The sequence below is a fragment of the Gavialis gangeticus genome, unplaced genomic scaffold, assembly GCF_001723915.1.
Source record: "Gavialis gangeticus isolate Ggan-Ray unplaced genomic scaffold, GavGan_comp1, whole genome shotgun sequence".
Taxonomy (NCBI): domain Eukaryota; kingdom Metazoa; phylum Chordata; order Crocodylia; family Gavialidae; genus Gavialis; species Gavialis gangeticus.
Window position 1 is genome coordinate 213471605 of NW_017729032.1, and position 25756 is coordinate 213497360.

General features: G+C 40.4%; 1 protein-coding gene across 4 annotated transcripts in view; it reads right to left on the minus strand.

Annotated features, from left to right (window-relative positions):
• TTC3 (tetratricopeptide repeat domain 3) overlaps positions 1 to 25756 on the minus strand; it is a 100119-nt gene that overhangs the window by 73620 nt on the left and 743 nt on the right. For all 4 annotated transcript variants that reach the window (XM_019524050.1, XM_019524051.1, XM_019524052.1 and 1 more), the window contains exons 2-14: positions 21208 to 21296; positions 17502 to 17553; positions 15720 to 15873; positions 15172 to 15259; positions 11946 to 11999; positions 10258 to 10381; positions 8120 to 8205; positions 7072 to 7166; positions 4035 to 4097; positions 3128 to 3182; positions 1799 to 1961; positions 1623 to 1671; positions 773 to 896 (exon numbers count right to left, since the gene is read on the minus strand). In XM_019524050.1, the coding sequence (XP_019379595.1) occupies positions 773 to 896; positions 1623 to 1671; positions 1799 to 1961; positions 3128 to 3182; positions 4035 to 4097; positions 7072 to 7166; positions 8120 to 8205; positions 10258 to 10381; positions 11946 to 11999; positions 15172 to 15259; positions 15720 to 15873; positions 17502 to 17553; positions 21208 to 21285 (1185 nt within the window). In that variant the 5' untranslated portion in view covers positions 21286 to 21296. The remainder of the gene's footprint in view (positions 1 to 772; positions 897 to 1622; positions 1672 to 1798; positions 1962 to 3127; positions 3183 to 4034; positions 4098 to 7071; positions 7167 to 8119; positions 8206 to 10257; positions 10382 to 11945; positions 12000 to 15171; positions 15260 to 15719; positions 15874 to 17501; positions 17554 to 21207; positions 21297 to 25756) is intronic.

Here is a 25756-nt window from a genome sequence, read left to right on the forward strand (position 1 = left end):
CATGAAAGCCTCATTTAAGCATGAGGCTCTCAAGCATCTTTTACTGATCTCCCCTGTAGCAGTACACCCTGACTCGTTCATCTCCTGAGCCAAAAAGATGGACTGACTCTGTAAGTAGGTAAGTAGGGATGTTTTTCTGGCCACTGAAGCAGTAGCATTCCCGATCTCGCTTCCAATGAGCCCATGATATTGCCACCTACTCCTACTGGGATTTAGCTGTTCTCTATAGCCAGCTCCTGAACTACCAATTTACAATCATTCCTTCAAATCTAGAAATGGGCAAGGAGGGCAAGAACCAAGATACATAGCTTGCATCACAGAAAAATTCACATGGAACACAGAATGGCTTCATGATTCAGAACAGAGAAGGAGCATAAAAACTGCTGGCAGACTTTTTCCCCACCTAAAACATTATCAGCCACCAAGGGAATCAAGGAAGGGATAATGAGTAGAGGGCCAAATTTACTGGACTCCAGTTATCAGTAAGGACAGTTTCTAAATAGAAATACCAACCACAAAAGATGTATTTACCAAGGAAATACGTGTTTTGAAGATCACATAAATTAAAGTTATAAACGAGTGCTGCAAAATTTAGGCTACACCGCTTCATAAAACATGCACCCGAAGTATTCAGTTCTTCTCTCAAGGACATTGCATTCCAACAGTCCTCAAGAGAAGAACTGAATCTCAAGGAATGTTTTGTATCCACATGTTCTTATAAAACAGTTCCTAATTCTAGTCATAAATTGTATAATTCAAAGATCAAAATTACCTTGATATCATGTTTTAGATTGCAACTTTGGTCTTTAGAGTCAGACTGTGTGGTCCTCTTTTCTTTGTGCGTTTCTTTTGGCTCTTGAGAAGTGAATAAATTAGGTTTGGAAGAACCAGAGTCTCTAATGAAAAAACAAAAATTGTGTTTCCAGTGCCGGTTATTCATACTTAAGACAATATATACAGCATTAAAAAAAAACACCCACCACAACTTAGGGATGATTAAAAGATTCTGCCATTTAACCCCCCATTGAAGACTATGGTAACCATTAATCAAAAATCACCTCTCACTAAAAAAAAAAACCAAACATAACAAAGAAAGAGACAACACCCCACTCAAAAAATTGAAGTGATAAATTTTGTAAAGAATGTGCATTATTTGGTTCCCATCTACAAATAAACCCTGTCCACCATGCCTTAGCAAATTTTGTCTCTACAATACACAAATGGAAAATACAGAGCAAGTTTCTTCTGGTCATTAATTCTCATGGCAAATTAAATTTAAATGGTACTCTCTCTTTTTTAAATGGCAGTTGCCATAATAAGTACAAGTGCAACAGTTACACAATGAATCTTTTAACAAAATTTAGTCTAACTGTTGCAGGTTTTTACTACAAATATAGCTCTGCAAACAGCCACTAACAGGGGGCGGGGGACCCTTAAGATTTCAGGGTCTGTACAGTTATCCTGCTCTACATGGATGGAACAAAAACATCCTAGATCTGCCCATGTCCAGATCCAGCCTGTGGCCTGCATGTTGTCAACCTCCTCTTCAATATTAAGCACCCTGACGACTTTACATTAATTGGTAATTTTTATAAATTAAAAGTAAATGAAATTTGTCTTACTTTTTCTCAAAATGTGGTTTCTTTGGTTTGTGTTTACTTTGTTTGCCACCTGTAGAAATTGTACAGAAAAAACAATGATCTAGCAACTGAAAAAAAAGGCCAAAGGAAAAAGTTGCAGCTGAGCTGAAGAAATTCTGTTGTATTCAGAAAAAGGTCTTAGAAACAGGAAAAGTTACCTTTAATTTCTTCTATTTTCTTCCGTAACTTTGTGTTTTGTTGAATAAGATCCTTAAGTCCTTCAGGACTATTCTTGCATAGCTCTTGGGCTCTTTCGTTAGCTACCATTGCCTGTTCATGTTCCCCCAGGAGTGAAAGAGCATCACAGAAACGATAGTGACCCTACATGTTTTGAATTTAAAAAGTAATTAGTCTCATAAAAAGGAAAATACTAAATCAACCTTCAAGAAAAAGTCTTGACAAATGCAGAACAAAGGCCTTTATAAGACTAATTATTCAAAAATTGCACTAAAAAAGGATTTGCCCTATCAAAGAAGACTAATTATTCATAAATCAATACATCATGTTTTCTTCCTAATCCCACCATAACCTTTTACTTGGATAATTATGTAGCTGTCCCCATTTATGCTTCTTCAGTATACTTAATAATGACAGCCTGGGCATATGAAGCATTATAATATCATATCACACTAAGTTTTTAAAATGTATCAAATGTTCCCACTCCTTTCTTTATACTTAAAAAAAAATGCACCTAATATTATACTAACTCTTATTCCCTACACCTTTACAAAAATTCTTAGCCCATGAGAGAGTGTTCTGCTTCCACTTAAACCAAGGAGAGGAGAAAACACTGCCTCTGTAAGAATTAGGGCCTTAGATCAGGTGGGCTAAAGAAAAAAGTCATACTACCACATACTAAAATTTAGTTAAGGGGTGCAGCAAATGGAAATGAAACAATCAATCAGAATATATTCTAGTCTCAGATCCTAAATTTACTGAACACAAGCCATACCAATATTTAAGCAAGGTTTTACATGCAACACTTAACCTTTAAGCAAGCCCTAACAGTCAACATAGATGTTCTTACATGAGCTTTCCAATGGATATAGTGAGTTCAGCTGGCCAGGTGTCTGTCATGCCACTGGGGTTCAATTAGTTGTTTTGTTTTTTTCCCTATGCATTGCTCTCCCCCAAATATCAGTATTTTTCCTAGGTTTTTTTTATATATTCTTACAATTCTCTTCTGTATGTCCCAGATACAGTTATGTCAAAATATGCACTAATCATCTTTCACAGTGGTCATTTTTGTGTTTGGCAGCTGTCTGCATTCTGTTGCTTTGGACCGCTAGACCACATCCTATTTTAATTTTTTGCTGAGATGAGTTATAACAAGTCACCCTAGATTGTAACTCACTGGCTTTGTGTTTAGTGGCGTTAGTTATGTCAAAGCACAAAATGGTGTTGCTTATGCTAAGCTGGCTGTCACACCTACACCCAATATTTTTGTTGGAACAATAAGTAGAACTGTCAAATTATATTAAACTAACCTTTGGCCAACTGGGCTTCAAAATAATGGCCCTTTTTCCATCACCAAGGGCTCTCCTTGAAAGAAATGGAAAAATAAAGTAAGTATTATTTTTATTTAATTACTGTTTTATTATTTGTTATTTTTATCAGGGCTCAACTGTGCTAGGCACTGAATACACATATAACAAGGAGACAAGCCTTGCCCTAAATAATTTTAATCAGAGTTGTGGATAGCAAATTTACATGACGAAGCAACAAGAAATAATACTTGTTAATCTAAGTACAGCATTACTAGTTCTGAGTTTCACACAGAGTTCATTAGAGACTTTACACTGAAACAGTTCAATAAAAGTAAAACCGATCAAAGGCAGCGGCCTAGGGTAGAATTGGAGAACAGAAAGTCCAAATAGTAGTGATAAACAGTACGTTCAGTTAAATTTAGAGATGTGTAGAAAAAGGGAAATTGGATAGTCAAAACAAGTACGGTCACTAAATCATGCTTGTATTGTATGTAAAGAGAGTATGTGCAAGAAGTTAGAGAGTGGTTATGAGACATCAAGAAAACGTGTGTGATCACCAAGTAGGTAAAAGGATTAGGAGTTTAGCATGTGCCTTGTAATGATTTTAGGCCTCCTGGGAAAGAGCAGTGAAGATTTATGACAGCACTTAAATTTAAAGCTGAATGATAAAGCGTCAACCCCCTCTTGACATGCTGGTGTAGTTCACATCTATGTCATAGATAGCTTAGGTATCCATAGACAACTTCTTATCTAGTTCCCTTGATGCTGTGCCACTACCACTTCAGAAAGTCAAGTCTACATGTTTAAGGCATTAAAACATTATTTTACTAAGTATATTATCAATTTACAATTCATGATTAAAAGGAGACCTCAACATTTCATATCCTATAAAAAAAGATTTACTTACCTGTATTCTCCAGTGAGAAGAAAACAGAGAGCCCGATTACTGTAAAGAAGATGGTTTTCAGGGCTACAAAGTATAAAAAACCCCAAAAACATTATTACATGCAAGACAAACAAAATTAATTACCTTAAAGAGCTTTAATTCGTTTCTTCAATATATTCAAAACTATACATCTAAACAATAATGCAGCTACTTAACTTAATCAAATATCATATTGTTTTCAAGTCAATGCACTATTCGAGTTCATCAAGTTAGTCATGCGGTATAACGATCTGCAGGTTCTGGGCCCATGTATGCATCTCAGCCAATTCAAATTACTCATTTCAAAAGTCAAACTAGAAGAATTAAGAAAGGTTTAAAATACCTAACCCCTGCCACCTTCTCCTTAAGTAAGTACTGGAAGCAATTCATAGCTAAATTTGTGGGTCAACTGTTGATTCTAGCTCATCTGAAATCTCTATACAGCAGATTAATATTGGATATTATTTTTTCACTTGAAAGAGAAAAACTAGCCTTAAGTTCTAGATCACAATGTCAAACATATGGCCCACAGTTTAGATCAGTGGTCACCAACCAGTCAATCTTGATCAACTAGTCGATTGTGGAGCCTCTGACAGTCTCTCAGTCTGTTAGAGGCTCCACATTCAGGAGCAGCAGGACGCATGTGGCTGGGCTAAGCCATGCTCCCTGCCACCCGGGCTGGGCTGGGTGAGTGGGGTCAGAGCCCTGGTGGTTTGTCTGGGAGGCAGGACAGGGGCAGTGCGGTAGATCCTGGGGTGCCAAAAAGTGATCTTTCACCACAAAAAGTTTGAGGACCACTGGTTTAGATCTAGCTGGCTGAGCTGTTTCTCCTCATCTGTGAGACTCCTAAGAGAGCTAAAAATTGAGGGGCAGGGCAAGAAGGGGCAGGGCCTACCACCAAAATGCAGGGCTACAGTATCAGTGGCAAAAGTGAGTAACAGATGCATTAACCTTCACAGTTCCTGATTCTGCTTACCCCATGTCTCAACTAGAACCAGGGAGATATTCTGGCAACCCAATGTTTAGTGGCAAGTTCATAATATAAGTTAGTGTTATAGACTAAATACTGTATTCACACAAACATGTGCTTTCATTTTACATGCAGGTTCCTCATATAAAAACATGCCTGTGAAAGTTTCCAGATGCTTTTATGATAAACTGCCTACACCAAAGAATTAACAAAAAAGATCCCATTATCATATACCAGCTGTTACCAACACTGAGATTACTAGCGTAGGTGGCTGGCATTCTTAATGGCATTTTTTGTTTCGTTTTGGTTTTTAGTCAGTGTGCCCTGTTTTCCTGCTGCTGGCAAGGCTAAACACTTACCATAGTGAAGGTTACTGTGAAAGGCAGAAGAGTAATTTACTTTAAAACTTGGTCTTGAATTGGTGTTAACATTTTGGGATTTTTTGTAAAAAATCATTAATACAGGAAAGGGTAAATGCCATACAAAAGAACATACAATGTACAGCACAAAATTGCTGAACTTAAAGCATGTTCTTGGACAGGTTTTTTTTAATTAGGTATCTCATCTTCAGGGATCCAGGTTCTCTGTTTCCCATGGAAAAAAATGTGGATTTTCCCTTTTAACTAGGAAAAACATGGATTTCTCATTTTAGTGGAGAAATACATGGATTTCCCACCTTTGCAAATAGCTCTCTCCAGGCTGGCAGAGTTCCAGCCTGCAGGGGGCTGGGGGGTCATGCGGCAGGGGTGGGGGGGGCAAATGTGCATGTACATGGCTGCCAGGCAGCCTGGAGAGCACCTCCCGCTCCCCCAGGTAAAAGTCTGGTGGGGAGCAGGGGGATGACGACCCCATGGGGAGGAGGAAGTCAGGCAGGGCTGGAGCTGTTGCCCAGAATGCATAGCTACATGGCCTGGGCAGGGAGTGTGACAGAGTAGCAGGCAGCTTATCCAGGGGGCTGCACAAGGGATGGGGGGTTCCCTGCTGCTATGTGCATTCCAGGAAGGAAGGGGGGCACGTGCCCAACAAATCTGTGCACAGTACAGGGACAGGGGCAAGCCATCTGCTGTGGACTTGGACTCCTCACCCTACTGCCCTCCCCCACCCAGGGCCTCCACTGCCAAGCAGGTTGGACCCAGCACAGCAGAGCAGAGCACAGCAGGGCCGGGCAGCAAAGCTCCTTGCTACTCTAAGCCCTGCACCGCCTTGGCAAAGCTCCCCCCGCCCACCCGGCTGTAGCAGGGGCAGCATGGCAGCGTTGTGCCCCTCACTGCTACCAAATGGGCACCTTGTCAGGGTGGCACAGGGCTCGCAGCAGCAAGGAGCTCCCCTGCCTGTCCCTGTTCTCCCCTGCTGCACCAGGTCCCGCCCACTGGACTACAGAGGCCACTGGGGGGGGAGGGCAGCAGGGCAGGGGGCCCAAGCCCACACATGCCTAGCTTCCTCCCTCCCCACCCCCACCCTGGGCTCTGCTCTGGCTGTGCTGCCCATGGAGGAGGGGAAGCAAGGCTTGATGCTGTACTCCCTGCTCGAGCTGTGGCAGCCAGGGCTCGGGCACTGCTGCGGGGGTCAAGGGGATGCGGAGCTGGGTTCCTAGCCCTATAGCCCTGGCAGCTAGGAGTCCCTCTGGCAGATTTGGAGGGGCAGGGTAGTAAGGGACCTGGGACCTGTGTTCTGGTGAGTGAAGGGGGGTAGAGGACGATCTGATTTTCCATGATAAAAACCCAAAAACCAAAACGCCAAAATTTAAAGGCATCTAGAATTTATTTTATTATAGTGATTAAGGCACTGGTAAGCTTCCAAATGGCTTTTAAATTGTAAATATAATCAAGAAAATATTGTGTTCAGTGGATACCTATATACATGGTGGTGTTTCATTTTAATCATGGATTTTTAAATCAGAGAATTTGCGATTTTTTTTTTTTTAAATTTAGAGAAAACCAGGATCCCTGCTGATCTTTAACAAGGGACAGACAAACAAATCAGTACAATCCTAAAAAAGTTGAAAGTGCAAAATATAAAAATGATCCAGCTATTTGAATTTGTTCTTACCAATATTCTATGGCTTTAGTGTAGAAGATTATAGCATAGTGCCAGTTCCTTTGGGAAAACTCACTATTTCCTCTTTTTTTCATAAATTCACTTTCCTGTAAGGTTAAGAAAAAAAAAAACAAAAAAACATATAGCCAGTCAGAATTTAACTCGGCTATCATGAGAAATACAAAAGGCATTAAATGATAAGCCTCCTGTCTGTTTGTATAGGGAATGCTGAGTGTACTTATAATCGATTTAAGGGTAAGAGTAGTAATCCAAATTCTATTTGTGGAATTGAAATGAAAAATTGTTCCACTTCTTACACTGCAAGTACTGTCAACTTCTCACTCACTTTGCTTATGTGGGGAGAACTGATTAGTCCCAAGGTCAGAAGCATATCGCGTGTGAATGCTAGGCAGGCTTCAGTGGCTCTGACAGCAGGGGATTTTGCCAACACCCGTCCTGGGGCCAGGCAATGAGGAGCTGCATTAAGGATGGAGACTTGGGAGCTGTGCCCATGCTGCTGCCTCTTCTCCCTGCTCTCTGGCTGCATTGCCAGTGCAGCTTCCAGTTGCCTGGCTCAGGCCTGGGCAAAGCCTCCAAGCCCACATCAAACTGGAGCCAGGTTTCTCTAGGCCCTAGGAAACAGACTAGAAATTTTAAATCAGCCACCAAACTGAGCTGCTTCAACTTTTATCAACTAGCCTTGGTCAATTAAGGGACCAGGCCAGGGGGAAGAGATAGAACACAACCAACCCATTCAACATGTCCCCTGCACTAGAAAAAGTGTTGGGCCAGAAGCACACAGGAGCATCTAAAAGGTACATATCAGAATAAAGAAAGCAGCCTTAAAGTACTGACTTGAGCTTTCTGGAAAAGATGTAAGGCCCTCATGGATAAACAGGGTAGACATTGTAACAAATAATATTTCATTTATTAGGGTATGGATCCTGTGAATGTTACTTGTCTGGACAACTACTTCCATATAGATTTCTAAAAGGTCCAACTATCCCAAACTACTTTCTGCTTAAAACAAAATGCATAGAACTTCAGAGCTTTGTCCTACCCTTTTACAGTTTTCACAACTTTGAGCTTCGAACTCTTCAACTAAGTTGCAATCTTCCAATGCAACCCTAGTTATATGATTTTTGTCTGTATGCAGAAATAGGACATAAAGAAAACCCAAGTGATTAAGACAGAAATTAGGTTTTTTACATCCAAGAATAACAGTATATCCTAACAACAACTGTTATTGTTAAACCAAAAATAGCCAGGCACATGAAAATAAAATTTTTCATATGCCAGGATTTGACAGGTTTTGTTTGTTTATCTTCCTCAACATGAACAGTAAAAAAATAGCCAAGAGTAAACAAAAGATATCCAAAAAAATATACATGCCTCCAATTCAGGACAAAAATTTTAGGTTCCCATTCTAAGTATTTAAATCTGTTCCTAATTTCAAGAATGTGAACAGCCTTATTCAAGAATGAGACATTTACATTTGTTACATTCTTAACTGCATTGTTGGATCAAGGCCTAAATGATACTCCCTTTGAACCAAAGCCCAACTCTTGCTATTCCTATAAAATAAAATACATACAATTAACCAGATGTCAATGCCTATTAATGCCACCGAGTTTTTTCTGGTATTAAAATGGGCATTATATTCCTTACTATATTTGAATATTTATTTAAAAGTATAACTAAACTTACTAAACAAATCAGATAAATACTTTAACTAGCCCTATTCATGATAACATTACAAACAGGTATCAATATCTTAACTTTCACATTCATGTGGTAAGTTGTACAGAAATTAACAGTTCCATTAATCCTTTTCCTTCAATGCCTGTAATCTAAGTCCAATATTTGATTGTTAGGCAAGTCTCATGGGATGGAAATGTCCTTCACTGCAACACTGTAAAATAGCTGTACTGTATCCACTTTTTAAACCACAACTTTTGGAAACAAAGGGAGTGGCCAAATGACAAGTACTGGAAGACAGTCCTAAACAAATCTTTGGAAGTCATTCAAGTCATAACATGCCAATTGTTTACTCATTTTTTTAAATTTTAGTAATTCCTACAGATTGTTCATGGTTTCATGATGTGGAAATGTTGTCCCCTAATGGCAGATGTGTTACTCATACAAGTAAAACAACGCTGAACTTTCACAGAAAGAGGCAGTTTCATGAGATACACGACTGCAGAAATTCTGGTTCTCTCCAGTAATAAGCCAGTCTCTAAATGTTTTCAGCTTGACCTGACTTCTCAATAGTTCCTAATAAAACCACAGTTTTGAGATACCTAGTCTAAGTTTATCAAATTGGCAAACTTCTGGGTATTAAATGTTTACTGTACTTTTTGGAAACTGCTTCTTTATAGTTAAAATATAAACCAACTGTTTTCTTTAAAGATGAAAAAAAAAGTTGACCTGCCTTATTTCCTTTACTTGTCATTTTGGAATAGAATAAAAGAAAGAATTAGCCAGTATTTTTTATCTCTAAAGGGAAAAAGGCACCACAAGCAAAAAAAGAATCAGATTCCAAGGTTAGTGAGGGCAGAATAGCAAATGCTTATTTTTTCTACAGCAGAAAATATTGCATCAGTGATGGCTGTAGCAACAGGAATATTAAACCCCAGAAAAAAAAACCCCCCCAAACATCTCAAAGGAAAAAGTACAAAGCTGTGTTTTCAGACTTAGACCAACTGACAGAAATTGAAGGAAAAAAAAAAACCATACGCAGCCCATGTCCCAGACTCCCAGTACCATGTACAACTGTGGGTCCAGTTCCAGGCTGGCCCCAGGGGCTAGTGTGTGCTGTGTGTCAGCTGAATGCAGTGCCTGACAAGGGGGAGAAAAAGCAGAGGTCGGGGGGAAGGCAGAGGAAACATGTGGTCAGTCGCAGCCCAGCATGCAGACTGGCTCAGGGATGCGCATCCAAGCCTACCACCTCTGATTCCAGGAGCCACATGCAATCCATAATAGACATTGTTGATGAAAAGACTTCAAACACCTGTACATTAGCAGAATGCACTATTTTGGTGGCATCCATATGTGCAAAGACTTAGAGTAACTGCTCTGAACTGAAAATCATTCTAAATTTTTCTGGGTGCTTCAACCAGTGCAGACTTCTAAGAAACACACAGGATGCAGACAAACTACTTTACAACTAGTTGTTGTTCTAAAAATGTTTATACTTACATTCGGCAAAGAAAACTTCAAGGGGAGGCCAACAGTAATCACCAAGCTTTTTTAACTTCTCTAGAACACTGAATTCACCTGTGTATTTTACCCATTCGAGGGCATCCCCAACATCGAAGACTTTCTTTCAAAAAGAAGGGAGAAATTAGAGTTAGCATCTAGACTTTGTGTATCCCATGAGAGTAAATCACCTAAATTCTTTGCAACATGATATAAAAGCAACAAATGTATACAATTTCTGTAACATGGTTGTACAATGTAGCTCCTCACATAAATGAGAGGCAAGGGCAATCTGCCCGCTGCCTTGGCTGTTGTCCGCAAAAATAAGTGCAACAGTTCATAAACACTTCACTTCTACAGACCACATCAGTCCAGGCACCAAAAAGAAGCTGAGGGAGGATCTCTCTGCTTTATACGACACACATTATTTCTGCATATAAAATACTGTCAAAGAAACCATCAGTGGTTTCTGGGACAATCTTGGTATGTGTTTTTTGTCCTGATTACTAAGCCAGCTAGGATTTACTGATGCATAAATTCTATTTTTATAATTACTTTATAGTCTAGCAAGCAGGTAATGTTTGATTTCCACCACAGAGTTTCTGACTACCATTCAGGTCATAAGGTTTGATCTATAAAATTTTTCATGGTTTCCAACTATGAAAATGGAGGCAGCATGTAACCAGAAAACTGACCCTTAAGATTCTTATATCTGTAGATAGGACGATGCAAGTGGAGAGATCTTGATTCTTAAATATATTTTGGTGTCTTTGTACCTAGAAACCCAAGTTGTTTGATCTACTAACCATGTTCCAAAGCTTCTTCTGAAACAATGGGATTAAGCACAGAATGTCTATTGCCTCAGATATGCTTTTACCTCTTAAACAAATTTTGTCAACTTAGAGTGTTTTTGTGTATTTAAATCCATGCCCTTTCCGACACAATGACACTTAGATAAAATACAAGCAATAAGGCATATGTGCCTATTCCAATTTCTCCTGCTATTAAAAGCAACTATGCTATGGGTCTTCAAAACACCAATAATTTATTCTGAGTGTTACTTACACAAGATGTCATACTGGAAAAATACTTGGAAGTGACATGCAAAAGAAAAATGACATCCATGCAACAAAATCCCGAGAATTAGTCTTCCAAGAAGCAAGTTCTGTACCAACAAGTGATTCTAGCTTTCACATACTCATGTAACATGAATTTAAGAAACAAACAGCTTTGGATATCTTAAAAGAGAAGAATTCTACAGTAAAAACTGTTATATCTGGCACTTGATTTACTGGTATGCTCTATCAACTGGCATGCAAGCCAACACAGCAAAAGTGAAACCGTAAGTCCTGCTTCTGGTTTCACTGAGTCCCACTTCGGGCCACAAAAAATTTATTGATAAATTAATAAAGTTTACATGTAATCCAGCATGACTGGAAGGGATTGTTCTCTCTAGGATGTACAGGGCAGGGGCGAGAGGCATGGGAAGGGCAGCATGGCGCCTGTCCTCTGGCACACTGATGCACCAGATGCGGCAGGAGGCAGGCAAAGACGCCTCTCAGGTAACTGGCATATTTGGTTATCTGGCACGCCTCATTTCCCACAGGTGCCAGATACAGAGCTTTTGCTGTACTTGTATTAATACATACTCAAAAAAAAAAAAAAAAAAAGAAGTTGAACCAACTTACATTTTCTATTCTTGTACCGATTCTTAATATGCCATTGATAAAAAATGGATCATTCTGGAAGAGAAAAGAGCACACAAAAGGAAGTTACAAGGACCTTCCTCTCTAGCTATTTGGCTTTGATTTTGTTTCTTTTTTCAATTCAAAATGACTCTCTTGGTTAAAATTCAACTGAATGGCTTTTTCTACAGCAAGATAAATTTAGACTCTGCTTCTGATTTATTCCAAAATTTCAGGAAGTCTTCTATTGACATAAGTAAATAGCAGGGAAAATTACAGCTAAAGAGGGACACATGGGATATATATACAAAGTACAACACCATGCCATGCAGCTAGCTTTAATTTAAGTACTACAAGCAGTACAGGCATGGTAGGGCAGCGCTCCACCTATACAAATATACCCACTCTCTCAACTGGGCTAATTAGCAAAGGCTAAAAGCCTTGCTGTCATAGCTATACTATTTCCGGTAGTTCACTTATCTGAGATCTGCAGTTTACTGCACTGTGTTATGTAGACATACCCATAGAACCCACTATGCATTTAGACAAGCTAGGAGCTTCAACAATCTCTGTAATAGTCTGTACATCAGAAAAAACAATTGATGGCAGCCATTAAAACCTTTCAACTCTGTTGATCTCCCAATACAGTTTACAAACAATGACTCAGCTGATTGTGGGAACCAGGTAAATGGCAATGCACATGAAACTGTGATAAAGAGATACCCAGATATGGAAGAAAAGGAAAATGAAGGAGCACACCCCCTCTTGAGGGAATGGGACCCTTGACATCTGAGAGGAGCTGGGAAGATGTACAGAGTTTCTAAAATAACAGGGGATGAAATGGTGGCACATGGAAAACTTAAGGGAAAGTGGCATAAATAATGAGAAAAAAGGAGCCCCAAGTATGTGAAATGCATTCAACTGACAAAAGCAAAATATCTACTTATGAAATGCCATTTAATAGCAGAGTGGACCAGCAAAATTTCATTTTGGGTTGGACCACCACATTTCAGTGGATAACAAACAGATCTTAAAAAACAAGAAACCCAAAGAATAAAATATCTAAATCGGGGTATTAAGGAGTACATCTTTTTCCCTTTCCACCCTCAGTTTTCTTTGCTGATTTCCTTCCTTCTTTATTTTGGTGTCTTCTACTGTTACACTATTGTTTTGGACAGACTATTAGCCAAAGAGTTTTCAAACAACAACTTATTATTGAGCACAGACAAAATGAAAATGGTCACAAAGAAAGTTCTTCTAATTCAGTCTGCAGGGGAGGAGGATCATTTATCTCACCGACATGATTAGATCATCATCGATACTGCAGTAGTCTTTCAAGGCCCCAACCAGACATCAGAGCCTACTGTTACACACCATGCAAACATATACCATATTTTCAAACCCCGCCCCCACCACTCAAAAAAAAATGGCTGGAGATTGGGGTGCATATTTTAAGCAAACAAATATGGTAACAACAGCTGCTGCAGCATGAGCCTCTGCTGGGAAAAGGGAAAGTAACAGTGCACAAAAGGCAGCATAGAGAGCATGTGGGGCTCTGTACTAGCTGCTGGCTGTGGACAACAGGGGCCCTGCATGCTCGCTGTGTAAGAAGCACGTTAGAGGTTTTGGCATAAGTGCCTCCATCTTGCCTATATTCTCCATTATGTAAAGATTGGAACTCTATGTTGTTGCTGTAAACGTGCAACTAAATAACAGACATTTGGAGTTAAGCTGCAGAAGTGTAGTTAGAAGCAGAATGGGCCAAAAACATTTTTGAATTCCTGCAACAAGACCCTTTGCAGACAAATTTCTTTGGTCAGAAGAGGAAAGGAAGCAGTTAACATATCCAACTGAAACAGCTCAGATTACACAGAGCATAAGATTTTCGATTAGATGGGATAATCTAAACGTACCATATTATAGTTTACACATTAGTAGGAATAATTAACATAACCAAATGTTAAACCAAATATATTAAATGTAGTTTAGAGTTAACAGATGTATGCGTGTTTGATTTCTTAGTTTCTCTTGGTGAAGGAAAGAGATAAGGAATCCTTCCGTCCAGAAGCATAACTGTGACAGAAATATAAAGCCCACAGATTTATCCCCCCATGGAAAATGTCAACTAATTGACACTTTCCATGTCCACAGCAGAACTGGTTATATCCAGTTCCAAAAGTTTCAGTGAAACAGAAATATAAACATAAGATTAAATGCAAATCATTAGTGCTTGTATATCTGTGGTTGTAAACCTGCAGAGTTTGGGGAATAATGGGCCTCAGTTGCTGGGGAACCTGAACAACTAACAAGAGCTCAAAGATCCTGCAGTCTGGCCTATACCTTATCCTCCCAGGTACAAGTATGTTGTTGCATTTCCACTGCCTGATGTAAAAGCTAATTCAACTTATGTTTAGTTTTCCAATAAAGTGATTGCCTTGAGAAGAGACAGATGTACTCAGTCTTCATTTTAGGGCCCCATTTGGCAAAACAAGTTCCCTTTGCCCTAATTTGGGGATAGAGAGCTTCTCTTCACAATGCGCTGTCCATGTGCAGCAGTGCTTTCCCTTCCTCTGGCAGGAGCTTGTGCTGCAGAGGCTGTTACTAATTCAGTAAAAGCCTCTGCCTCAGCACCCAGGACTCAGCTCCACTGTATTTCTAAAGCACATCCAAGCCTTGGGTGCTGGAGCAGAGGCTCCAGTTGGGCTGGCCCTCAGCTGACTTGACAGGTGCCCACCAAGCTCAGTTCAGGAAGCATGGCTCAGACAGCAGCACCTCTGGCAGTCTGCAGCTAGGAGGTTAACAGAGGGGCCACAATGTTCTGCACCCCACCCCACCAGTAGCTGCCTGTTTTTTCCCTGGGGAAATAAAACACACACCAGTATTATCAAGAAAAGAGCTTTTCTTTTACCATCCCACCTGTCAAAAGCAAAGTGTTCATCTATTTCAGGGCATGAGGTGTGCAAGAACATTTTGTAATGAGAACCATGATCCCTGCTCTAATTCAGTCCTTGAAGCCAGTTTTTTTGCATATATCAGGAAACCTCTGTACTTTCCTTACATAAAACTGTCATAGGTTGACAGTCTGCTGGGCTGCACTATCTATTCAACCTGACCAAAACAATTCTCTTCTGCTCATCTAATGTATACTAAAAATTTGTGTTACAACAAAGTACTAGTTAAGCAGTTTATCCCACGCAGAAGTACATACAAGTTAACACACACTACTTACCACAACTTTCTTAGCTAAATCAACAATGTCTTCCAAAACCTCGATGTGCCAGAGTCTTTTCAAACTTAGTTCACACAGATGGGAACCACTTAAATGAAAACATTTTATTTTTTCATTAGAAAGGTCATATTTCCCCTATTGCATGGCTTTAGCTTCTAATACAGTACTTACATTACATCTAAAACAAGACAGTGGTTAAAAACTTAGGACAAGGTCTTGAACATGGGTAAATTAACAGAAACTGCTGAGTGTTCAGCAGTTTCCAAAAAAAAAAAATCAGAGCGCTGATTTAAGCATCAAAATACAGATTTTAGAGACAATGTTCAGACAGTTTTTTTCTAATAAATTTGTCCCTGGTGTTTAGAAATAAAACTTCTTCATTTATATCTCGTATTGCTCGTGGACAGCCTGGGACATTAATACAGGCATCTTTAATACTCCTATATCCAAATTATACTTTCCCTATACCTTATCAAAAGCAAGCAGTTAAATAAAAATTAAACAAATACAACTGAGAGATTAATGAACATGAAAACATCCTTGCTTACCTGTACTCTAAGTGATTATCTGCCACAAACCAATCACTTAACATATGATCAATTCTGAACAGAAGCGGCCAAAAGATGTATTTTTTAACTACATCACAATATTCTCTCAGTACCTCTACTGGCTTACTGCACCACACAGTACAGGGATCAACACCTTAATACAAGAAAAAAAAAAGATATAAAAACTAAGTTACAAAATTCAGACAATTTGATTAATCAAAGTTTAATTAAAGAAATAATTAAATGTTTCTATATTATGTATGTCCAACAAGCTACCTGGATACAAGGAGAAGCAAAAAAATGCAAATACAGCTGGAGTTCTTGTTCTATAACATCCCAAATAAAATTCCACCCAAAATAGGTGGAAAAATAGGACATTGCAGCTGTGATTATTAGAAACTGCAAATGTTAAGGATTTGGGGGTTGTTTTTCTTTGGGAAAAAACAAAATGGGACAATGACAACTACTTAAAACAAAAAAAACTCTCTCCCATGAATTGTGACCACCACCCCTAGCAACAGTTCTAATGACTTCTTGTTAACTCATCTGTCAGGAGGACGAAAATAAATTCAGTCCATGGACTACTGGCCTGTACATCACCTAACATTTCAGCAAACACCCCACAATGAAACTCAAGAATTTGTTGCTTTCTTCTCCAACCAGATCCAGCTTCACCAAAAAAGAAGGCTGATTCTATCTGGATTAAGCAATATTGACCAAAAATAACTGACAACTGCTGACAATGAGTAACACACAAACTGCATTCATTAGCTATATCATTACAGAACAGTTCAGCTGATTAGAATATACAAAAAGCCCCATAATTACAGCAGACTTCTTTGCCTGCTGCACAAACACAGCATCTGACTTCTAAAGCTCTTTATGCTATAGATGAATCTGGATCAGGCCATAAGTATTAGCTTCCTGGCAGTGCTGGGGGCAGCTCCTTCCAGCTGTTACTGTCAATTTCACCACCACTGCTGGACTTGGCTCTGGCCCTGCTCCTAGGCAGCCTGGCCCTATCCATCACACGCCCACTGCCAGGGACATGAGATGGGGTCTCCATGGAGACTGGCCCTGGAGCCTCAAGGGCAGGATGTGCTTGGCCAGGCAGATGGGATGGGGCTGTGGTTGGGAAGAGAATAGCATCTGGGAGCAGAACAGATGGGCAGGTGGGGACAGGACTGTGAGGCAATGACAACTTGGGGCCAAGGCCCAAGGCAGACCTGTGATCTGCTCACCACACAGCCCTGTAAGCTGGGGGTTCTGATCCAGCCCAGAACAGCTCACCAAAACTACTTAAGTGGCCCTCCAGCCCAAATAACTGCCCACGCCCGAGTTAAGGTCTACTTTGATACGCCTCTGTACTCTCTGGCTTTTCCAGTTCCCTACCCTGCTTGACTCTGTTTTTGGATTCCAGCTTGAGGATTTTCCCATGGATCTGGGCATCTAGTTCCCAGACCCTGATCCTGCCTGTGATTAGGACTTTGCTCTGTGGATATGGTAACTTGATCTCAGCCTCCTGAACCCTGACCCAGCAAGTGTTTTAAACTCTGTCCCAGAGTTTCCCCCATTGATCTGATAACTCTGACTCAGCGTGTGTTTTAAACTATGCCCCTAGCTCCTGCCTTCCTCAGTGGCCGGCCACTAGGCCGATTGCCTACAATCCAGACCCTTAAAGAAATGAACTTTCATCTTTATACAGAAGGAAGAAAAAAAAAGTAAAAACCAAAATCCCAAGTAAGGTTTAAAAAACAAAGAAACAAACTTCTATTTACATACCTGTTTTAAGTTTAAGTTTATTTGAAGAATGCTTTCTAAATTTATCACGAGCCTGAAAGTGAAGCAGTACTTATTTTAGTTTCTGTTGTTTTACATCATACAATCATACTCATACTGTATAAGCCACTGGCAACACAATTCCTTTAAGCAACAGACAATTAAATTGACGCCAGTTTATATTTAACATGGATAAGGTTCACCCCACCTTCTTTCAGGTGTGGCCATTCCAGAACATCCAGGAAAAATAGTGGCACACAATTTTGCTATCAAGTCATCAAAATGAAAGGAAGCAAGATGAAAGAACTCTGGACACATCCCCAAATGTCCTGCCTACGCTTGCACTATGAATAAAGGCCTTTTATTCAATTTTATATCCTCAACTTTAAGATACCTTTTCTAAGCCTCAATTAGAGGTGGATGAATGCGCCTCCCCAAAAAACAACAGTAGTCCCAAGTTGCCTACAGGCCTCCACAGTTCCGAATTCTTTCATGCCTCGAAAACACATAATCAGACCAAAAATCTCTTTTATCATCATATGCTGCATCACCCACACAGAAAGCCCTTTTGGGTCTAATCTCTTTTATAATTATTGTAAATAGTCAAACAGTCTGTATTATACAGTTTAGTCCAGGAATGGGCAAAATATATCCCACAGGCCAAATCCAGCCCACGAACTGATTGGATCCAACCCACAAGCAGGCGCCTGTCAATAGACTGTACAGAGCCCGCAGTGCCACCACATCACTCTACATGGGACCAAGCCCTGCCAACTCTTGCCCTGCTTGGCTCCTCTTCCTGCCCCTGCTGTGCCACTCTGGCTCACAAGCAGCACAGAATATGAACAGCAGCTCTGGGTCAGGGCACCACATACACAGCCAGGCAGTGGGGGGCAAGATGTAGCTGGGCAGCTCCTGCCCCAGTGCATGGGCTCCAGCTCCAGGCTGCCTTCCATCCATTCAGCCACCTCAGCCTCCTGCCTCATCGTGCCAGGTAGGCAGAGTTGGTGGAAGGTGGCAGGGATCTGGAGCCCTGCTCCAGCTGGCTGGGTATGTGGTGCTCAGCACATGTCCCCACGGCTTCCCCGTGTTGTTGGCAGCCCAAGGTGGCATAGTGGGGGCAGGAGGAGCAGCCACTGAAGGCAGGGACAGGAAAGCAGGACCTGGGTGGCTAAGGCAGCAGCCCTGCTGGGATGGTGCACACACTGGCTGGGACAGTGCTGTCTGGCAGGCCTAGGGCGGGTGCAGGCAGGAACACAGTGCGGGCAGGAACACGTGGGAGTGAATGGGGCTTGGCCCCATGAGAAGCACCATAGGGGGGCAGCTGGACAGCACCTGCAACACCCAGGTGAACTCTGCTGCATGCACCCCATGACCTCCACTTCCTCTCCCCACCCCACCAGCTCCCAGGACGTAATCCAAAGGCATTTCCCCCCACTCCACAATATACAAAAGCAAGACTTTATTTTGAGCTATGCAATCACCTCTCTATACACTACTGAAAAAAAAAAAAAAAAAACAAAAAATCAGGAAATAAATATTTTTTTCAATAAAATTAAAATGTATGTTATAGCAGATGTCTGATTCTAACTATATGATTTTTTTAAAATCTATAATTTACTAAAATGAAGTCTTCCAAAAGATGTGTGCGCAGCCCTCAACAGCTCACCAAAACTAATTTCAGCTGGAGGGCCACTTAATAATTGCCCACCCCTGGTTTAGTCACAGAAAATTATCACCTGGTATGTGAACAAATGTGTTTAAGACATGCTACTTCGAAAAAAATATTTTCAGCCATTAAACTTAGTAAATAGCTAATAAACAATGAACAGTATATTCAGAAATAAAGTACTGTAAGTTTTCTTTATTAATTGAATACACTTAGACTCAACTACTGGAAAAGCTATGAGAAGATGCAGAGGGGGAAAAAACCAAAACCAAAACCAAAATGCGTAAGTTTATTGTTACAAAAAATAATATAGGACTGAACAGTACTATATATATTTTTAAACAAACAGGAAATGTTTAGGAGTGTCTATCTATTTACTTTTATTTCCCATGTAGCACTGTACTCTTTCGATATCATAGTAATGGATTTAAAAGTTTCACAATACACCAGCAATGAAAAAACGTTTAAGACTGAGAAGTAATAATAAATCTTTGAATATGCTTTGGAGGACACCTGATTTGTGTGATATAAAAGAGTTTTATTAAAACTTAGGAATTTTACATAGTTTTACCATTATTTCAAAGACAGAGAGATTTTCTTATGGGGGACAGGAAAGAAAGGAGAGTCATGTAATGTAATGTATAATGTATAGTTATGTAATGTATAAGCAGCAGCAGGTCCTTAAGGCTGTATTATTTTTACAGCTATCTATGCTTTCATGTGCCAGCATACTAAAGGGGACTGGATGCTAAATGGACGGAAATCTTACTACACTTTGGATTTACATACATGCTGAAGTTGGATCCTCATAATTTAAAAGCAGTTTATACACTGCTGCAAATTCCTGTGTGGATGTGCATATTGACTTAAGACTGCCTTATATTAATTTAGCCAAATTTAAGGCAAAGTGAGTGTTCACACACGAAGTTGTATCGGTATAAAAGTGGCACCTTCATTAAGTCAAATGTGCATAGACTAGGCCTTATTCTTGTTCTCAAAACTCTCTTTGGAGGCCTACAAAATTGAAGTAGCCTATCCCTATTATTGTATATAACCTTATTGCGTGTTCGCTAAGGAAAAGTATAATGATGTCCAAACCAGTCCACTCTAAGAGACTGATTAGCTAGGTCTGAGGCATTATATAACATGGAATTGCCTATACTACAGAAACAACCACATCTGCTATCAGCTTGACACACGAGATACAATGGCACCTTGCTAAGGCAGAGTTGAAAACCTAACTCCAATTAGCATGGGCAGAAAAATCTTTTGAACACTCCTCGTTACAAAGGAATGCTGGGAAGGACATCTAGGATGCTTTAATAAAAGATGTGTAAGTTAGTTGCTCCTATACACACTATTGAAATATTCTTTATTCAAACAATGACTGCCTATATAAAAAAGTTTTATTGTTTTAACTACATCGACAGAGATCAAGTCCAAACTCTTGGTACAAAAATACTTCTGTTCCTCTAGCCCAGGAGTATAGAGCCAGTCTACAGGTTAAACTAGGCCCACAGACCAGCCCATGTTCAATCCAGCCCACAGGGCTGGTCTGGTGCCTCATGGAGCATGCACCCTGGACTGGGTGTGTGTTCTGCCTCTGCAGTAAGGACACTGGCTTCAGCCCCATGTACCCCACACAGCCTGCACAGGTCAGTTGTGAATAAGCACTACATGCTACCAGCTCTGGATTCAGTGCGGACAAGTGGTCTGGTATAGATGTCACATACAGCGTGTACCCCAGATCAGCCCCGTGCCACGTGCATGTAGCCCATACTAAAGACAAGCAGTACTGAGGTCAGATGATATGGCACCATGGACTAGATCTCTGATACCCCCGATCTAGTTTATTCCAATATGGAAAAAGGAATAACCTGTGGTATTTTGATACCAGCCGAGTTGTGCCCACACCATGAATTAGAAAAGATCAAATATTTCAGTTAAAAAAAAATTACACCCCTGTTTGTAGATGAGAATTAAATAAGAATTGCCACCAGATATTCAGCCTGCACTTTACCTATTCATACAGCTACTTACCAACTGACAACAAGGTTTAATGCAGCCACCATAAAAAGCAATGCCAGCAAACTCTGAGTCAGGTAGAGATTTTTCCATGGTTCATGATCCTAGAAAGCAAAGCCAAAATATATGAAAAAAAAAAAATCACCTGGTATGCATGCCAACTATGTAGTTGGGTAAAGTTAGACAAGCTTTCGAATGTAACACATTCCCTCTCAGGTCTGATTATAAGGCCTGGCTCCTTGTGATTAGACCTGAGAGAGAACGTCTTGCATTCAAAACCTTGTCTAACTTTATCCCAACTACATAGCTGGTCCAATAAAAGATATCATCCTAAGAAATCCTTGCCTCTGGCATTTTCTAGAAATTTTAATCCTGAAAAGAAATCAAGTGAGTAAAGGGATTTTCACACATATTGAAAGAGAACAGCTTTAATCATGAAGAATCTATGCTACAAGTTATTCTGTGGTTTGACACAAAATTTCTACCTGCTCACCCTTCCACCCCCATCCCAAATCAGTCCGGAATACTGTGGAGTGAGGTCCATTGCCAGCAACAAGACAACCTTCAGGGAAAAGACTGGGCTGAGGGATTGTGGGGAAAGGCAAGATCCCCAGAGGACAAATTTAACACAAGTCATGGAAAGCTTGGTGTCCACATGACACTGAACTAGTTCACAGAGGAACAGTTCAAAATACCACCTGCTTATCTCAATATACTTCTGAAACATTTTAGGAAGGTTAAGCTGTTCTAAACTGGCTTGTATGTCTAGAAGCCTGCAGTTCAAACCACATTTGTCAGTATCTTTTATAATTCTATACACAATGCAACAAAGTTTCCAGTTAGTAAAATAGTTAATGAGAAATACAGGCTGTTCCTGAACCTAATGAAAACTAAATACAAGTGTACTTATTCAGGGCACCTACAGGAGCCCACCTGCTCCGACAAGCTAATCAGCATGCATCAGAACATGGGTCAGACACCTGTGTAGGTGCCCTGAATGAGTTCACTTGCATTTAGTATGGAGTCTGCTGGAGCATGCCAATTAGAGCTGGAGCTAGTTTGAGTGTGCTAATTAAAGCTCAATTGATGGAGCTGGATGAATCGAGTCTGCTGGAGCGTGCCAATTAGGTTGTCACGTGTATCCAGAGTTCCCATGCTTCAAAGTGGTGGCGGGAGCAACGCTGAATATACAACATAATGTGTGTGTTTTAATTAGAGTGGCTCTCAGGAGCCACTTAATTAAAGTGCCCCACCCCCACCCCAGCACATGTAAAGATGCCCTCAGTGACTGAAAACAGGATGCAAGTAAACATTAGGAATAACAAACCAAACTGTAAAAGCATTAGATAAATTTATTTATCTGGGATTGTATATACCCAGGAGACCCCCTCTACCCATCCCTGCATAACTATGACTCAAACTATAACTGTTTACACAACACCACAGTGGATTCGATTTAAATCTTATCAATTTAAATCATGGCTGAAATCACTGGGCAGGAAACCTCAATTTAATCATTGTTTAATCTTCATAGAAAAAGTGCATCCTTGTTGTTTGATTCATTTAACTTCTTGAAACTTTGCACTTTTAGAGAGTTAAGGGCATGACACTGTGTACACAAACTTGCAGAGACGAGAAGGCTGATGGGTAGGTAATCAAGTCTGTTCTCTCTTGTCTCCATATACTGCTGTTAACAAGGAATATTATCACTGGACACACAAATCCAGGTTGAGAACTATAACTAAACATTACAGAGATGCTTAATGGGATCTTTGACTGAGCACTGAATTGCATTAATAAAGATTTAAAAAAAACAAAACACTCTACCCAATGTATAGAGAAGCCTCTGGGAACCCCATAAGATTGGGCCCCTAATATAGTCAACGGCCTGTTCTAAAAAGATTACATGAATATATTGTCTCAAATAGTATAAGTTATAATCCCTATTCCATAATGATATCTTTAAGCTTTAATGCATCTTAAATTAAAACTATCCTTATATAGGTTTGTTTTTAAAAGAAACGTATTAAAAAAAATATAACTAAATAAAAAAAAATTAAATTAAAAAAACTCTTATTGTAAAAACATTGTTGATTTTTATCTACCCTGCATAACAGTGCCAGGACTGTTGCCTGGGGTGGCATGGGCATTAAGACACACAGCTGAAAGCCCAGAAACTGCAAGGTCAAGGCCACAGCAGAAGTACTCGCAACAAGGCCTGTCAGATACCAATGAAATCTGTGAATTCTACTAAATACCTTGCACAAGGACACAAAAAGGAAGGTAGGTGCCAGTACTCATTATTTTTGCCCCGCACGGGTATTTTGTTTCATCGTTGTACTACCCATCACATTAACAAATAAGCAACCCCAAAGTGGGGCTATATGGCCAGGCTGGTATTGGCCTCTGGCTCTCCTGTTTATGGCAATTTATGAAGCCCTACATGAACAATGCTTCCTAGGGGTAGTTCCCTTTAGAGAGCTATTTATAGCTCCTCGGAGAGAGCTTCCTGTCCCATGTGCGGAAAAAGAAGTGGCCTAGAGATAGCAAAAGCTACAGTATACCGTCAGGAATGACAACGCCACTGAATGAGGTTCTAGCTCGTTCTAGTGCCAATAATATGGAAAGAAGTGCCTCTTGAAAGGCATCTCAGTCTCTGTGTAGATTTCAGAACTGGTGTTGGCACTAGCGTGACAGCTCCCAAGTTGCTCTTGCCCCTTCTCTGCATTACCAGTACCTTGCTCTCATTGGTTGACACTGTGACACTTAAAAGATTTTTCTTGGCTTGACTTCACCTTACGGATGAACATGTCACACACTCCAAAATACACTCACACTTGGTACAGGTGTATTGCCTAGCACCTAAGGCCAACAGCACAGGGTCCCTGTCCCAGGGTCAGCATCAATACTGCCTGTACCAAATGTTACTCTAGTCAGAACTGCAGACCCTAGTATCACAGTCAAAAGTACTGAGGGCTTTTTTGTTTAATTTCCTCCTTTCTAGGATAAGGTATAATGCCTGCTTGCCAGAGCACTTTTTAAAGATATCCTCCAAGCAAGAACTGTGGACACTGCTTCCTTTACCAGACTAAATATGACCTTCACGAACTACTCCAAAGGATGTGCATCATAAACCTCATGTCTCTCAAGCAGCAGACAGAGCACTTGTTAGAGAGGTACTTTTTTCTGAGGCAGAAAAAGATGGTTTCCTGTGCCCACTGATAAGAGTAAAAAGGTCATCACAGGAAGGGTAAGTTAAACCCCATGGTTTACAGCCCATGACACAGGAACAGCTGGTCACTCTACTGGCTTTTTTTTTCTCCCCTGGATGTTCCATAGCAATTTTTTAATGAGAATTTTAAAAGAGGTGAACAGCTGTTTCTTCATAAACATCAAGTTCTCAGCTCAATAAAAACAGAAATCCATGAGATACAGCCAAGGTGTTCTGTTGCCAACACTGGCAGTAAAATGACTCTGAGAGAAGGTCAGATTGCCTCTGCTACCTACTGTCTCACAAGAGAGCATGAGGTGATAAAGATGATAAAGCCACAACAATTCAAAAAATTCCAAACTCATTCATGTGAGGAGCTTGCAAACCAACAGTGGATGAGGCTACTTGAACAACATGATGTTCTGGTTCAGAAAAGATATGAATATTTTCTCCCTCTCAAACCCCTCCCCTGTGGCCACTTCCCCTCTCCACCCCCTCCAGCCGGCCTCCCTCTCTGCCTACATTTTTCTCAGTTAGGCCTGGATCAGCAGGCTATAAGCACTTCCTGTTTAACAAAGAGCTGGTTTAGGATAAAGAATCCTTTTCAGGAACCCATAACCAATACAAAAAGCCAGCATGGCTCAAGGCAGCTTCTTCAAAAAGCAGCATAATCTACTTTGCTCATCAAAATCTAGCAAAAGGCATTAAAAAAAACCCAGCAAGGCAGAAAGTATTTCTCACTTAAACCCATCCTGGCACTAAGGTTGTTGGCTATAATTGTGTTGGTCTAAGAACATAGGCACACAAGGTTCTTTGGGCAGATGTGATCTCTTTTATTTGACCAACTAAATAGCTGGAAAAACTACACTTAACCAGCTAGACAAGGTTCTTTGGCTAAATCTGATGTCTTTTATTAAATCAACTTAAATAGTTGGAAAAACTTTTCTTAACAAGCTTTTGAGTTTAAACCCTTCATCAGGTAAACACCATTTTACCAGCTACAATTATCACCAGGTCAACATTCCCCCTCCCCCAACCACCCTCCCGTCTCCCATTGTCATTCACACCCCCATTGTCATTCACACCGATCCTCCATGCCAGGCATCTGCATTTGCACAGACCTGCTATCTGCACATTGGCTTCTCTTCTACCCAGGACACCACACAAACACCAGCATACTCTCCCCATGTCTGAAGAAGGCTGCTTGTGCCCAACAGCTTGCAAAAAACAATTTTGCAGGGTATTTAGTTGGTCTAATAAAAGATAATCACATCTGCCCAAAGAAACTTGTCATCCTGGCACTCACCATTTTGCAAGATGCGGAATCGTATGGGGGGGGGGGGGGGGGGGGGG